General features: G+C 37.6%; 1 protein-coding gene across 3 annotated transcripts in view; it reads right to left on the bottom strand.

The window, feature by feature from the left end:
- Positions 1–2,021: 2,021 nt before the first annotated feature.
- The window catches only part of ZNF516 (zinc finger protein 516), a 153,517-nt gene continuing 140,372 nt past the window's right edge, over positions 2,022–15,166 (bottom strand). For 2 of the 3 annotated variants that reach the window (XM_019544904.1, XM_019544896.1), the window contains 3 exons: positions 12,906–13,010; positions 11,954–12,021; positions 3,948–4,093 (listed from right to left, as the gene is read on the bottom strand). In XM_019544904.1, coding sequence (XP_019400449.1) covers positions 4,034–4,093; positions 11,954–12,021; positions 12,906–13,010 — 233 coding nt within the window. In that variant the 3' untranslated portion in view covers positions 3,948–4,033. Of the gene's footprint in view, positions 4,094–11,953; positions 12,022–12,905; positions 13,011–15,166 lie in introns of all 3 variants that reach the window. The other variant, XM_019544912.1, reaches the window with a different exon arrangement.

Raw genomic sequence — 15,166 nt, 5'->3', positions numbered from 1 at the left:
TAATATGCAGATTTTACCCTATCCACCTACCACTTCCTTTTTCACAGTCTGCTTTTAGGTTGGTTTGTTTTTCGGTGAGGGGAGGGGGAAATGCTACTTGCAATCCAATAGCTTAACACAGCAGAGAAAGAATCACTAACAGCTTTCTTGCTTCAGACTATGTATTCTAGTGAGTCTCACCAGACTAACTGAAGCACAGCTTTTATGTGGGAATCACCAAAGAAAAATTAATATGCCAAAGTATTCTTATAACTTCATACAGCTGCATAGATATTTTTATAGCTGAAAGCATGAACCCCATGAAAAACTAATACTGAACCCCATGAAAAACTAATAGATGAACACTTGCTGGGGTTGTTTGACCCCAGTACCTCTTTCCTGCCATGGTGGGGGGTCGGACTAGATGATCTACTCAGGTCCCTTCTGACCCTAGAAACTATGAAACCCCTTAATCACAAATTTGCCCAAAATAAAAAATACATTCCAAAGTACTGCATGTGAAAAATGTATATGTGCATTCCAAAATATTGAAGAACTGCATAGAGTGCAAAGTCCTGCTAGAAGACATCAGGTTTATGCAGACTACCAGGAAAGATACACATTATCAAAGCCTGGAAACCACTCCAGAGACAGATTTTAACTGACAGCTAGTTAAGAGAAGAACAACATTTCTTCACACAAATACAAGAAAATACTTTCTAGAGGATAATTCCCTTTAACTAGCTATTTTCATGTAAGCAGCGTCTTCCACAGGGTGGGGGCGGCAATCTGTGTTGAAGCTTTTCACTAGGTACTTCAAGTGGTTCCAAATACAAAACTGAAATCTGTTTTGGCCTCCTAATTTGCTTTCCATTTTTAGCATGCAAGAATTTATTCACACATTTTTTGACATACGTCCAAGAATACAAACAGGAAAATGACATTATACTAGTAGATTACCTAGTAGAATCTAAGTGTGCCTATAAAAAAAGAAGTTATTTTGACTCTTAATTTTGGTCAATGTAAAATCGTCATTATAGAGAAAATATTCTGGCCAAAGAAGGTCTTTTTGCATTTGCTCTTTAGCTGTAACAAAAAATAAAGAGAAGGCAGGGGGGACAGGGGAGAGGAGAGAAAGAAAGAAAGAAAGGAGAGAAGGAAGAGAAGGATGGCAGATACACTGAGAATCTGCAGTATGGATAATCAAACCCTTTATTGTCTATGTTACATTAGACTGCAACACTGTAAAAACCTGTTAAGGAGAGGAAACAGATTGGTAGAGGTAGTAGAAAGTCCCTGTAACAGTCATAAAATGGCTTACAGGAGTGTCTGTGTCACGCTAAAAATATTATCATACTGTTCAAAATGCTGATCAAAGCTCATTGACTAAATAAATAAGAAACACAAATCATTTTAAATACTATAGTCTAAGTGAAATAACAAATCAATACTACATGATGAGAAAGAAGAAAAAAGAAGGATGAAGATTCATATCTAAAAACATCTAGGCTTTAAGATTGGTTTTCCCCACCCACTCCCATTTCTTGTTTAATTAAGTGAAAATCTCATTTCTGTGCTATATACAGCATATAATTATTTTAACTGATTTCTCCAACTGTTGTTCTTCATGTCACTAAATTATGATTGTAAACTGCTGATTAGTACCCTGGTAATGGCAGTGACAGCACTATCCTCTCCGCTGCGAGATATTCTGGAAGAAACTTTCCAGAAAGGTTTTGGTTCTACATATTAACTAGGATTTTCTGTATCAGCCTGCAAAAAATAAATAAATAAAATAAAATAAAGAGTTACAAATGTACACTACGCTTTTGTGCCATTTTGGGTACAGAAGAGTTTTTAATAACTAAAACACAAACAAATAAACTAAGCAACTATTAAGTAACTAGCTTTTGTGCATTCCTGAACTGTCACTGTTACTTTCATCCAACAAAAATATTGACTCGGAGAAAGAAAAAAAAGTCAATGCTAGTGCAAACCCAAATCATAATCAATCGTTAACCAACACAGCAAAATATTTGATTTTTTTTTCTTTTGGTGTACAGTGGAATGTGTCTATGTGACTTCCCTCAAAACAACTTCACAAAACAATCAATTACAGTCACTTATAAGTATTTGCACAGACATTCCTAACTACACCAGGACTACAGAGAATTCTGGTATACATCTGGTGTAAGAGTATGAGGAAAAGAATTAGTAAAAAAACCACAATTACATAAGACAATTACATTTGCATTGCTGCAAGTGTTGCAACATAACAAAAACTGTTAAGTTATTTAATAAGTAACAAGTAATATTCAGAACCAATTACTGACTAGGTTTAAAAAAAAAAAAAAAAAAAAGACAACCCCCCAAATTGTTAGAACAGAAAAATCACGCTTTGTTTTTTTTTCTAAAAAATACCCACAAATTTGTCAGAAGCCCATTGCTAAAAAAAAAACAGAACTATACCATTATTGTATTAAGTAAACTGTTGCTCTCACCAGTATTAAAGGTTAACATCATTTCTGTACATGTAAAATTATTGCTTTTTTGAAAAATATATTTAGCATGCTAGTTTTTTAATCCGTTTCCTGCCTTTACAAAATGTTACAATTAAAAAAAAAACCTAGTAAAGCTTTTGCAAAAAATTTCACAGAACATTTTCTTTCAAGGCAGCAGTAACTTTTGATAATGCATAAAATTATATGTGCAAAATCTGAAACTCTCAGAAATATTACCATCACACATAGTGTCACAGCAATAAGAAAAGAAAATATTTATATCTGTGGAATACATTTTTAATTGCTTACACTGCATGGTTTAACAACCTGTTATGTGCCACAACCCCCACCTCAAAAACTTGCATTTAAAAGAGTTACTGTAGAAGAGGTATATAAAGCTTTTTTTTTTTTCCTAACACCACCAGTGATCACCACGTACAAGACATGACACATATGAACATTAACCTGCCACCACAAAAGAAGTTATTCATCTTTTCAAAATGTCACCAGGCCCAGAAAGGAAGGGTAACTGGCTTGCTGAACAAAAATACAGGAGCATAAAGTTCCATGAGAGGCTAGGTCTGTCCCAACTTGTTCAGCGACTCCTAAACATACAGATCAGAGGCTTTAAACAGCTTAACAATTGTTAAAAATGTGAAGACTTCCTTTGTGATCAGGTTGAAGAAAATAGCCCTGTTACAAAAAAGGTCCTGAGAGTAAAACACAAAAGCCTGGTTTTTTTTGTTTTTTTTTTTTTAGTGTTCAACTAGCTTTTCTTTTCCAAAGCAGAATATAAGCGTTTCTGTGGAAGTGTTTCAATTTCCATATTCACATACTATTAATGGTGCGCAGTCAAGAACAAGAGCACTAGAAATGCAAGTGGTCCCCAAACTGTAATGAAACAAACCATTGCAGAATGATGGTCTTCTCTTTAGTCCTTCATCAAGCATATCTTTCCATAGCACCGAATGCCACCTCTTTTTCCCCATCGCCTTTCCTTTTTTTTTTTCAATTTGCTTTTCAGCATGACAGCCAGTGGCAGTTTCATTAATTAATACTTCTCCAGCCCCCAAATCCACTGCTGTTTTTCAAATGTTGCAAATAGTCATTGTGAGCATCAGGGAGGTTTTTGTTACAGTGCTTAACTTCTTCACGCTGTCCAAATCACATAAAGTTTAATTTTTCCAGTGTCTCAAACTTATCTTGATTAATATAGATGCCTTGCGCTGCCACAGTGCTTGCCAACTCCACTGTTTATTATAAAGGAAATAAGGAACCATGGGACTGATTAGTACGTCAATTTATATATATCTTGTGTAGCATCTTCATTTATTTTAAAATGATTAACAGTGCAGAGGCATCCCCCTTCCAGCAGAGCACAGAGCACTGTTTTCATTCTAGCACGGTGGCTCCAGAGACTTGATGGCTTGCAGAGAAGTTTTCCAGCTGTTCTTCCATAGGGTTCGCATCAGTGTTCTGAGGTTGTCGGAACCGCCGATCGGGGTACTGGCTGTTGTCAAAGGGTACCCGGTGCACACACTGTACGTGTGTCTTTAGGTTCCCTTTCTGAGAGGCACTGTATGGACAATATCTGCATTGGAATGGTCTCTCCCCTACAAGAAAAAAAAAAAAACAGACAAAAACAGAAAAGCTGATTCTTTCCCTCTTGTTTTCTGGGGGTAATCTTCTATTAACACTTATCTCGCTGCTTCTATTCAGAACAAGCAAGGAACCCTAAATTCCTCCTGGCTTTAGCTACATTTTATTAGCATTATGCACATTAATTTTGACCTAATACATCATGAAGAGTTATTTTTTAATAATCTCCAGCTAGAGCACAGCATGTCAGGCTCCTATAAGCTGTTTGACATACTAGAATAGCAAATAATAGTGACTGAAAGAGCACTTAAGAAAAGGTTAAGAATGGCTGGAAGAAGGAGGAAGGCCTTCAAAAAAGCAGAATTTTACAGTAACAAAAGGGATTTATAACAAAATAATACTTTAAACAAATGTTGTACTTGGAGTCCAAAGAAGCAGAGAGAAAAAACATGCCAAACTCTCAGGCAGGGTGTGTGCGTGTGCAGCAGGAATACATGTGTATGCACCCAGGCAGGGGTGTGTGCATGTGCGCGTGCGTGTGTGTCTGTCTGTCTGTCAAGTAGATGCACATATGTGCCTCTGAGGCAGGGGGGTGTGTGTGTGCGCATGTTTCTCAGACAGGAGTGAGTGTGTGTGCAAGTCTGTCTTAGGCAGGGTGTGCATGTGAGTGTACACCAGTTTCCAGGAATAATTACTATGTTGGAAAAATAGAAAGAATATTCTAAATGCAAGATAATATCATGAATAAACAGGAGCCTGCAGCTCCCAGGGAAGGCTTTAAAATGACATTTGAAACATCACTGTCTGAACAACCCGGTTTACAATCCTGATCCTAAAACAACATGGCAAGATTAATCTTACATAAATACATTATCCTTAAGCTAAAGTCTTGATGAAGTGAAACAGACCGTTTTAAATTAACGCAACATAAAATACGGCACCCATGTAAAATCCAAGTAAGTTTCAAGCTGTGCCTATGGCAGCCCTGGAAATAGCTAAAGAAAGCCCAGCTCTGGTTGACATAATGTATTAAGTGCATCTCTTTTGTTAATAGATTTAGAAAATTCCTAATTAAACCTGGCCCAGGATTCATGACATTTACCAGTCAAAGTTTGGTTAAAGTCAGAAAGATTTGCAACAAAATTAAAGAAAAAAAAGCTTCTGCACAGACTGCACAGACTGCAGTATATTTGAAATGTAGGAAACAGTAACTGAATGAGAGATGTGATAAAACTTCCTTAGTTGGATGCTGAATTTCCTGCAGTAAACTAAGAAAGATGTTTTACATTTTTGCACAGCTAGATCATGCCTAAGAGACACAGCCACAATTCCAAGAGGAGGCATTCATCATTAAAACCTCTTGTATTGAATCAGCTCTAGATGCACATGGGAGAGCGGTGTGGATTCTTCGTACTCAAAGGGGAGTGGAGCTGGGGTGAGAGGAGAATACTGCCCTAGTTTCACTAGGTAAAAACTGAAAAAGGATCCTGGCTTCAGGCCATAATTAGAGGTAATTTCTGTCAGACCAATTTCCAAATTAGTGCACAGTAAAAAGGTCTGCCTTACAGGTCCTGTAGAAATCCACACACAAATGGAGCACTTCCAGTAGCAAAGCAACATGAAAGTGGTTCTCATCTTACTACAGGAAATAAAAGTACAGTGGGGACCAGGGCATTGGTAGTGGGTAGGAAGGGGTGGAAATTCATTTCTGAACAGACCAAGTTAGGAGAACTCCCTTAACTATTGCTTTTGAGAAGACCACTGCTGAGGGCCATCCTTTCCTACACTCGCATAACTGAGAGGAAATTGTAGCCTTCAGTGCTCAACTGAAACACATAACAAATGTGAAAGTACAATTTTGCCTGAGAAGGGAACAGCAGAAGGGTGCATGAGTAGAAGGGCAAAGAACATACCTTAAAAATTATTTATTCCATCATTATAAAGGAGGGTTCAGACTTTTGGAGGTGAATGCAGTCTTTCCAGACTGAAAATGAGGTGATATTGCCTTTTGAAAGCACTGGGATACTTAGAGCTCCCCAGTGCTTTTCATTTAGGGCACAGACAGAAGTGCAGCTCTGAGAAGCTTTGCAGGAAGCATTTTGGCCAGATTGGATGAAAATTTTCACTTCTGCCTGCACCCTTAATCTTAGAAAAATATTTGATTTTATGCCTGCAACAATGTGCTGACAAAACTGCCTATTCATATGCATTTGCATATGCCTATCAATCAGTTTATCTGTTTAAAATGGGTGTGCCTGCAATTTAGAAGCAGGATATTAAAAGCTGTTGTTGAAAATTTGGCTCCTAAATTACATACTGCCTCAGCTGGTGTATGGCACACATGCTCTTGGGATGGGAATACTTTTTCTGAAGAAGAAGCGTTATCATTTAAAGTGGTGGTTTCTTCTTTCACTGATAAGAAAATAGCTAAGTTTACAGGAATGACATCTTCATTAAACACAACTTAAAACAGCTTTATTTCAGCAGTATAATGTCCAAAATTGTATGGTTAGGACTTTTACAAGTTTGGCTAGGATATGACAGGGGATTGCAGTTGGATTACAAATATTTAAATAAGTCAGTCTTACATTTCTGAAAACCATTGCAATGGAGTAGTAACTATGCATGTAATAGAGATCCCTTTCCAGTTGCATGGCTAACAGGAAAATGTTAAGACAGGAGCTTCATTCATTAATCTCATCTATAATATTTGTAAACTAAAAGATACACCGTACACATGGAATACGCACATTATAGAACAGCAACCTACACAATTCCTTGATTGTTTGCATTATAGTCACCATATGTATGAATGAGACAAATTAGGTTGCCATTTATTTGTTCATTATCTATTATTTTGATTAATGTAATTCTTGTTCTCAGCATAACTACTTAAAAATAACATTTGCAATAATGAGAAATGAACTATTAATCATGGCCTTTAACAGAAACTCAGCAAGGAACTGGGACACAACATTTCATATGTGAGCAATGTCAAAAAATAGGACTTGTAGTTGACACTATTCGAATCCGAAATGTAAAAGAAAAAATTAAAAGTAGTCAATAGTTTTAATATTTTTATCTCAATATTTTTCCAAGGCTGCTCCAGGAAATATGGTACTGTAACAAGGAATATCAATACACGGTAAAAGGTAATGACAAAAAAACACCCTGGTAACATACACAACCTTTTCCCTTTGGTCCTTACAATCCATTTATTCCCAGAAGTTTGACAATCTGCATTATGAGAATAACTACTTAACATCATAGGAAACTGTTAAAACATTTATGGTGGAGATAATAGAAGGCCTTTGGTTATGCTGTCTTAATAAAGCCTGTCTATACACATACACATTCATATAAAGCCTGCTTTTAACATTTCTCTTAAAAGGATTTCAAGAACTGCATTCGTTATAATATTTCCACTTGTAAAGTGTGGGTTGTAGAACAACAAGAACTGCAGGACTAAGACTTCCAAGGTGCCAATGGCAAATATGTTTTTCTACCATGCGTTGTTACTTGGCTTCATTTGCATACTGCCAATTAGGTGAGGGGTCATCTCTGCCACCATCTTGTAAACTGTGCCAAGAATAAGTGCTTATCTTACCCTTTACAATTTTCTAGAACACTTTGTTTCAACAATCTCTGAGCATAGAGATGGGAGGGGTGGAATCTGAACACAACTGGATCCAAACAAAGATTTTTTTAGAAAGGTGAAAAAGGATGGATTCAAGCCACAAAATTACCTACAATAACTGTTGCCATTTTTAAAGCAAACCACAATTCTGTTCCTATGCTGCTGAACTCACCAGGATTTTGGCCTTTGATTGCAATACCAAGGGATAGGGTTTTAGCTGCAGTCCTTGTAAATTTATTTCACTCATTGCGTTGGGAGTCCCTTGCTTTTGGAGTCAAAATACTATGCAAAGTCTGCCTTCAGTCACAGTGATTGTTCCAACAGTGAACTGACTGTCCTATACCCAGTACATGATTGGCCTGTGCTCCCAGAATTCATGCTTATTGAATCATGTCTTTGAAATGCTATTTAGTGTATTCCAAATGAGAATACATATTCATTGTGGAATATGCAAACTTAATTATGGATATATTTAGCTAATTAGCATTTATAAAAATAATCAGAATATTCAATGTTTTTAATATGGCAGCATTTCAAGTAAATCTGCATGAGTTTGTACTCCCTGTATTGAGTCCGGGTATGTAATGAGTATTCCCTGTCCTTCAAAGAAGCCTAGGAGCTATGCTAGAGTTCATAGGAAATGTATTTGGTGAAAATAAATCAATTTGTAGATGCCAATCATGTAAAAACAGAGAGGAAGCAAGAATGAATATTGTGACTTTGGTTTTTATCTGTTCAATTATTTCCTATTTGTTATTTTTCTGTGTTGCGGATGAGACAAAGGATCCATATAAATATATGGCCCAATAATTAATTCATATAATATATAGCCCAGGGCCACAATTGTCAAACTTGGATGGATATGATCTTTAGTGGTATATAGCATTTATACCTTCACTGAGCTTGTGTGGGTGCTCATTAGATTAAATTGGCCTCTTACATAGGTGACTTAATAAGGATTTTGATTCCTAATTATAAGTAATTCATTTTCGACTCAGTTCGAAAATGCTTTAAGTATTCTCTGACAAGTTGCAATAGTGTTACTATGGTATTTGGGAAAGTGTCTTGTCTGGGAATTTTGATTACCCAAGCCTTCTTGTATAGGGGAAAAAGTATTTTGAAAGTTTCTTTCTTTCTTTGAATACAGAGGGATTTGGGGAGATGATCTTTATGCTGATATACCCTTTTTTTTACTCTTTAAGTAACTGCTTAAGGGAAGATTTCTTACCTGTATGAAGGCAACAATATGTTAAATGAATCATTTTCCCTTAATGTAAAAAACCTTTATTCTAAAGCTATTTAAGTGATCGCAATTGTTTTTTTGCTGGAAGCATGTGCATGGCACTGCTGTAACTTGAACTGACTTTACACTGTAAACTCTCTTGAATAGATCTGTCCCCAATTAAGAAAAGAAACAAAGACACAGAGTGACAATGTTTTAACTGGGAAATAGTCATGGTAAAGAGCTAGAGGCATTGTTTTCAGTCTAAGGTAGTTCCTATGTTTTTAACCCTCCACTGTAGTTGCAAGTCAAAAGAAGATAATTCTCTTTGTAAAACTTAAGGGTTACTCCCCTTGGGGGCGGGGGGAAGGGAAGTCACTATACACTAACAGAAACAACAGACAAAGGAAAACAACAGACTATTGGATGTTTTAATATTAACTGACAGGGACAACGACCAACTGAGACAGAGGCTGAAATTAAAGGATATGACAAAGCAGCAGCAAACTAGCAGCTGCTAATGGTGATCGTTCTGGAGGCTCTAGGAAGAGGCAGAGAATGGCACCTGACTGAGAAACTGGTGCAGCTATAGCTCTAACAATCTTCTGTACTCCACTGCATGGAGACAATGATGCAATTTAACCAGTTATACCAGAGACAGACCAACATGGACTAAAACTACAACAGCCAACTAAGTTTGCCATGGACAATCTTAGCCTGTAAATTTTCAAAGACAGGATTATAAATTTATTGCAAAAATAACATAACGGAAAGTACAAAAAAAAAAAAAAAAATCAGAGATAATGTTACCAAAGCTACCATATGCTAGAAATGACCATTTTTACAATTTGCCTCTGTTTTACAATAGTTTAAAATTTACTTCCGATGTCATTCCTATTTTTTCGTTCAGAAAAACACTGTTCTCAGAAATCTTTGATCTCATCTATATATGGGCCTAGTCAAACGTAAATAGATCCAAATGGCAGAAACATTTTAAAGATGCTTAAATTTGCTAAATTACTATTAATAAATTTATGAGATCTTAGCAAACGCTCCCGATTGCACTAGTTAAATAAACTTGTATACTTTTAAAATAATTTATATATAAACTCATTAAAGTACTTGGGTGGGAAGGCTTCTGAGGAAAGCCAGGATTTTATGAAGGGAGGATATAATCTTAAGGTTAAAAATAATTTTAAGCATTTGTGTTTGTGTATTTACTCTTGTTCTTTGTTGATAAACACCCCTTTTAGAGGTACAGCACAGAGATATTTAATATTTTTTTCTGAAATTTCTACTGTGAAGCTATTAAACTAACAGTGCTTGTCTTTGGAGAGGGAAGACCAAAGGCAACATAGGCTGCAACATTTCTGCAGTACTAGTACAACAACATGTTGAGCACTCTTTTAAAAGTCGAGTCTCCACGACCCATTTGATCCTTGATGCCTCTGCCTATAATGCTCATAGAGATTCCATTGTTTGTGGTGAAGTGATATTCATACCTTTCCACTGGAACATAGGTTGAGCACTACACCCAGTGCATATGCTGGAAGAAGTGGTTATTTGATCATACTAGCTTTTAGTCATTATGGAACTGATTAACACTAAAGACAGTTTTTTCATTGGTTTTTTTAACAGAAGTCTTTGGTCAGTCCAATGGATGGATGGTGACACAATATATCGCTGTACAGAGGACTGGGTTTCCAAAGGTTCCTGGATATTTACTCCACAGGCAAGTGGGAACTAAGACAATCCAACGGAAGAAATCCTGAAGAGCTTTTGTGAAGAAAAAAATATATTAACTGACTTCTGAGATGGTAGCTGGTGATGATGATTAAGGATCCAATCCAAACCCAAAGGCTGCCTATACTCATGCTCCAATGTGTTCTAATTAAAACCCTCTAGTATTGCCAGAGCATCACACGGATAAGCCCCCATAGGTTTAAAAATGACCACTGGGGGGCTTTAATGAAAGCTCATTGAATGAGTTTTAGGTAAAGTGCCCTGTGGCCCTTTTTAAATGCGTAGGGGCTTAATCCACATGACGCTGCCCCATTTTAACTAGAGCAGCTCTCCAAGAACCACTCTAATTAGAATGCCCTCCCCTGCGAGCATGTTTATAGGTACCTTTAGACGTCAGCAAGGTCCCCACTCAGAATAAGTATGAAGTTGCATCCAATTGCACATTTAAGTGTGTACCACACAGTTTGCAGCTGCTCCATGTTGGACTGGGCAGTTTGGGTGGATGGGAGCGGACGCAAAATATTGTGGCAATTAAATGCAACCTAAAAAAGAGTAGACAAGAGTAAAAAAAGAAAACACCATTCAGGACGGCCAATGGTGTAAATGACAACCACTTGTGCAAAGATACATCCTGGAGCCTGTTAAGAATTCTCTCTCCAAAGATCAGAAGTGATCTCAATTTTTGTTTCATTATTTTATATGCAATGGCTTTGATTTGCTGTATAAAATCTAATTCAGAAAACTGAAAGTGTTTATCAAGATAGGAAACACAATATATTAGAAACAGAAAAGCACACCACCACACAGAGTCCACAATAACTGAAAGATAAGAGTCTTTCAAAGAGATAAGCTACAGGATACCATGATAGAAATACTCTTCAGAAAAACACAGACCCAGTGTTTTTTGTGTTTTGTAGAGGATAACTTATTAGTTGCAAAAGCAAATCTTAAAATACTAATCTTGCAATTCTTAAAATACTATCTTGCATTTATATATCATTGTGCATTATACAATTACCCTTCCCACCCACACCCAGGACAGCATTAACAACTTTACTTAAACACTAACTATCTGACCTACAATTAACTGGCTTCTGCATGTAACAGACTGATAAAATGCTAAAAAAGTTTAAGATCTGAAAATCAAGGAACACTATTATTATTTACACATTTGTTATAAAACAGTCAGTGCTTTACTGATGAGTATCACTGTGCAACTTTTTCCCAGCTACCACATTAACAACCAAACACCCAATTAATTGTAAAACATACTTGTTTTGGGGCATCTGCGGAGGTGGTGTGAACTTCAGTACCTCGGAGTCCATTAGACTCAAATACCACTGTGGGAACAAGGGGGCTTGTTAACAGATGAACATTCAAGCTTCGTTAGTGTGTGTACATTATTTGAGACCATTACAGATTAACCACATTCAAAAAAAGACACCAGCTACTAGCCTGTGGCCGGAAAATACCAATTTACCGTAACACTTACTGTAAGAGAGTGTGCTAATGGCAGCCTAGGGGCACTGCCCTTTTTAATTCAGACTTCGGTGCTGAAGAAAGCAATCACTGACAACATTAATTATCAGTGTATGTGTAAAGGGACCCTCTTCTTGCATTACTTACCATTTGGCCTCTGTCATTTTGCATCAGACTGGCTTATGTATGCATCATTCACACTTCTCAAAAAGAACCCGCTAGTCTCCCTGTCTCATGTAATGCTCATGAGGTATCTTGACATTGGTAGCTTTGGTTCGCTGTGTTCTCAATGGCTGATCATTCTAAGCTAAAAATGGCTGATAGAGATTTTAGAATTGTTAACTGACCAGTCTGGGGAATCTCGTTTCATACTAACTGCTCCACTCAATAGCAATGCTGAGGCAAAACAAAGCCTCATGTTCTGCTGAAAGGGGTACTTTGATTTCAATTTGTGCTGGTGGCAACAGAATTCATTAGCATATTCATTTCTAAGTATCCTACTCTCTAATTAAAGTAAAACATTTGCAAACAAGCTTATCTCAAATGCATTGCTATTTTATGGAGGCAAAAAAATTAGGTGCCGAGTGTAAGGAGAGCAGGAGCAATAATAATAAAAAAAGAAAACTCCTTGGTATTAGATATAGGGCATTGAAATTATTCAGGTTAGCATGGGAGGTAAAAATAAGTCTGACTTTTTGTTAGTTGGATTAAAAAAAAGAACAAAGAACTGGTGTGAGAAAGATACCTGTGTGGGACCTCAGATGAGTCCTAAGGTGACTGGGTTGGTTAAAGCATTTCCCACATTCTATGCAGACACAGTCTCCTTGGCGTGTTTGTGTCCTAAACATCCCTGTGGTTGATGGGGAGGGAGGGGAAGAGAGGGGAGGGGAGGGGGTGGAGAGGAGAGAGGAAAGTTGAGAAGAAAACATTATGCCAGAAGAAAACATCATTAGTATGTCTAATGTGTCATTATGTGAGGCTACCTTCAGGCCCTGGATGACAACTGTCAGCCTTCATCTAGGCACGGGCTGACAGGCCAGGCACACACAGGACTGCAAGAATGCATAAATTACATTGAATTAAAAAATGCTCCCCATGATGTGCCCGCACCAGGACTGGCATGTCAGGTGTGCGCTTTTCAGAGCAGCTGGATCCACTTTTCAGCCATCACCCAGCTTTGTCAAGCAGTACATCAGGCAAATCAAAGTGACTCCAGCGTGGCGGAGACAAGTCACATGGATAATAGGAAGTGAGTAGAACCAGAGCTCGACTGTCCCCCCCGGGCTGCAATACCTTAGAGACAAATGCAGAGTGAGTGGAGCCATCACAAACTGATCAAACCTTTAGCCCCTGCTTACCTGCCTGCCGGTGCTGCTTTGACCTCAGACCTCTGAGGCACAGACAAAAGACATCTGTGAATGAAAGTGTCATTCCGGACATTTTGAGCTAGTAGCAACACAGCAGCCTCCTACCAGCCCTTGGTAAACATGTTTTCTAGGCCATTAGCATTTGTGGAAAACTACTCAAACCTCTCCTTTTTTTCCAAAGGTCAGTTTACAGTATCTGACTTAAAGGGCTGGTCTTTGTCTTTTTGCTGCTGATCAAAAAAGACACACTTGACTTTTATTGGGCTTTTCTATTTTGGTAAGAAGCCCTCAGAAGGAAAGAATTGATGTTTTCATTTGCCATAGGAATACCTTGGCTTTTAAGGTAAATTCTCAGGGGTTTGTCAGTGAAGTTTCAGAGAGAGACTGTGTGCATGAGAGTGCACATGTGCGTGCATGCATTTGCATGTGCCCGCACACCTAACAAAGAAAAATACAAATCTAGCAAAAAAAAGACAATCGTTTTAAAATGTAAATTCAGCTTATAAGTCAATTGGAACAAGTCGGAGAACATCTCCAAAATATGTGCTGCACCTAGAAAGTGAAAGGACAAGGAAATAACAGCACAAGGTTGTCATTTAGTATTTTTGTGCATCACCCAACGCAGTGGGCTCCAACCTCTAGGATCTGACTACAATACAAGTGAGAAATAAACTAAAAAGGAAATGTCGTTCTAAAATTAATTTCAAAAGTCGTACTACCAGCATTTGCTTCTATTACAACACCACCTCCAGATGGCAGTACAGGTTATGTAATTTAATATGTGTATTTTTTTCCAACAAGTGGCATCTAGAGACGGAACACAGAACTGTACCGGCTGCTTAAGGACAAATTCTGGTCACCAGTCGCATAAAATTCCCAACAATTTCAATGAGTGTTGCATATAAATATAATGAGCAGGATTTGCCCCATAAGGTATAGAAGATGAAAGCAGATTTTCTAGCAATAGTGAACTCTAACTGGCTATTAAAAAAACAAACCAAAAAATCCTTATAGCGTCTTTCTCCCAATTCAACCAGAGAAACTACCGAAGCAATCCTGACCAAAGATAAACAAAATGCTGTAAGGGACCCTAATGTTTTTCTCCCCAAGATCAGAGCTTCTATTTAATAAACCACTAATTTTATGACTAAGTAAAAACACAACTAGTATAAAGGGAGGAAGGATGGTCTAGATACTAGACACTGGCATGGGAACTGAACTCAGGTTTTCAAAATTCCAGTTCTGGCACCGATTTCTTGGATTTCCTTGAAAGTGGCATTTAATCTCAGTCTGAATTCTCCCTCAGTAAAACAGAGGTAATACTCTCCCCTCCCAATCTTTGGGAATCTCCTCTATATGATGGCTGGAGCAAGAATTCAATATTTTGATGCCTACTACAAGAGCACTCTGACCTTGTTAGGGCTTCTCATCTTGCTACTGTGGCCTGAAAACTACTACAACAAAAAAAAGATAATTTTTAGAGGTGCAGTGAAACTTTGGTCCCGTACTGGATTGGCCAATATAGGGAAAATAGACTGTACTGGAAATCGGCTTTTTTTTTTGCCTAATAACATGGCCAATAAATGCCCAGTGCATGTGCACAGCTGCAACATGCATGGGGCCAGGAGCACAGCCTGGC

The sequence above is a fragment of the Crocodylus porosus genome, unplaced genomic scaffold (assembly GCF_001723895.1).
Source record: "Crocodylus porosus isolate Cpor-Errol unplaced genomic scaffold, CroPor_comp1, whole genome shotgun sequence".
Taxonomy (NCBI): domain Eukaryota; kingdom Metazoa; phylum Chordata; order Crocodylia; family Crocodylidae; genus Crocodylus; species Crocodylus porosus.
Note: the sequence above shows the minus strand (reverse complement) of the source record. Positions and strands in the feature narration are given on the sequence as shown.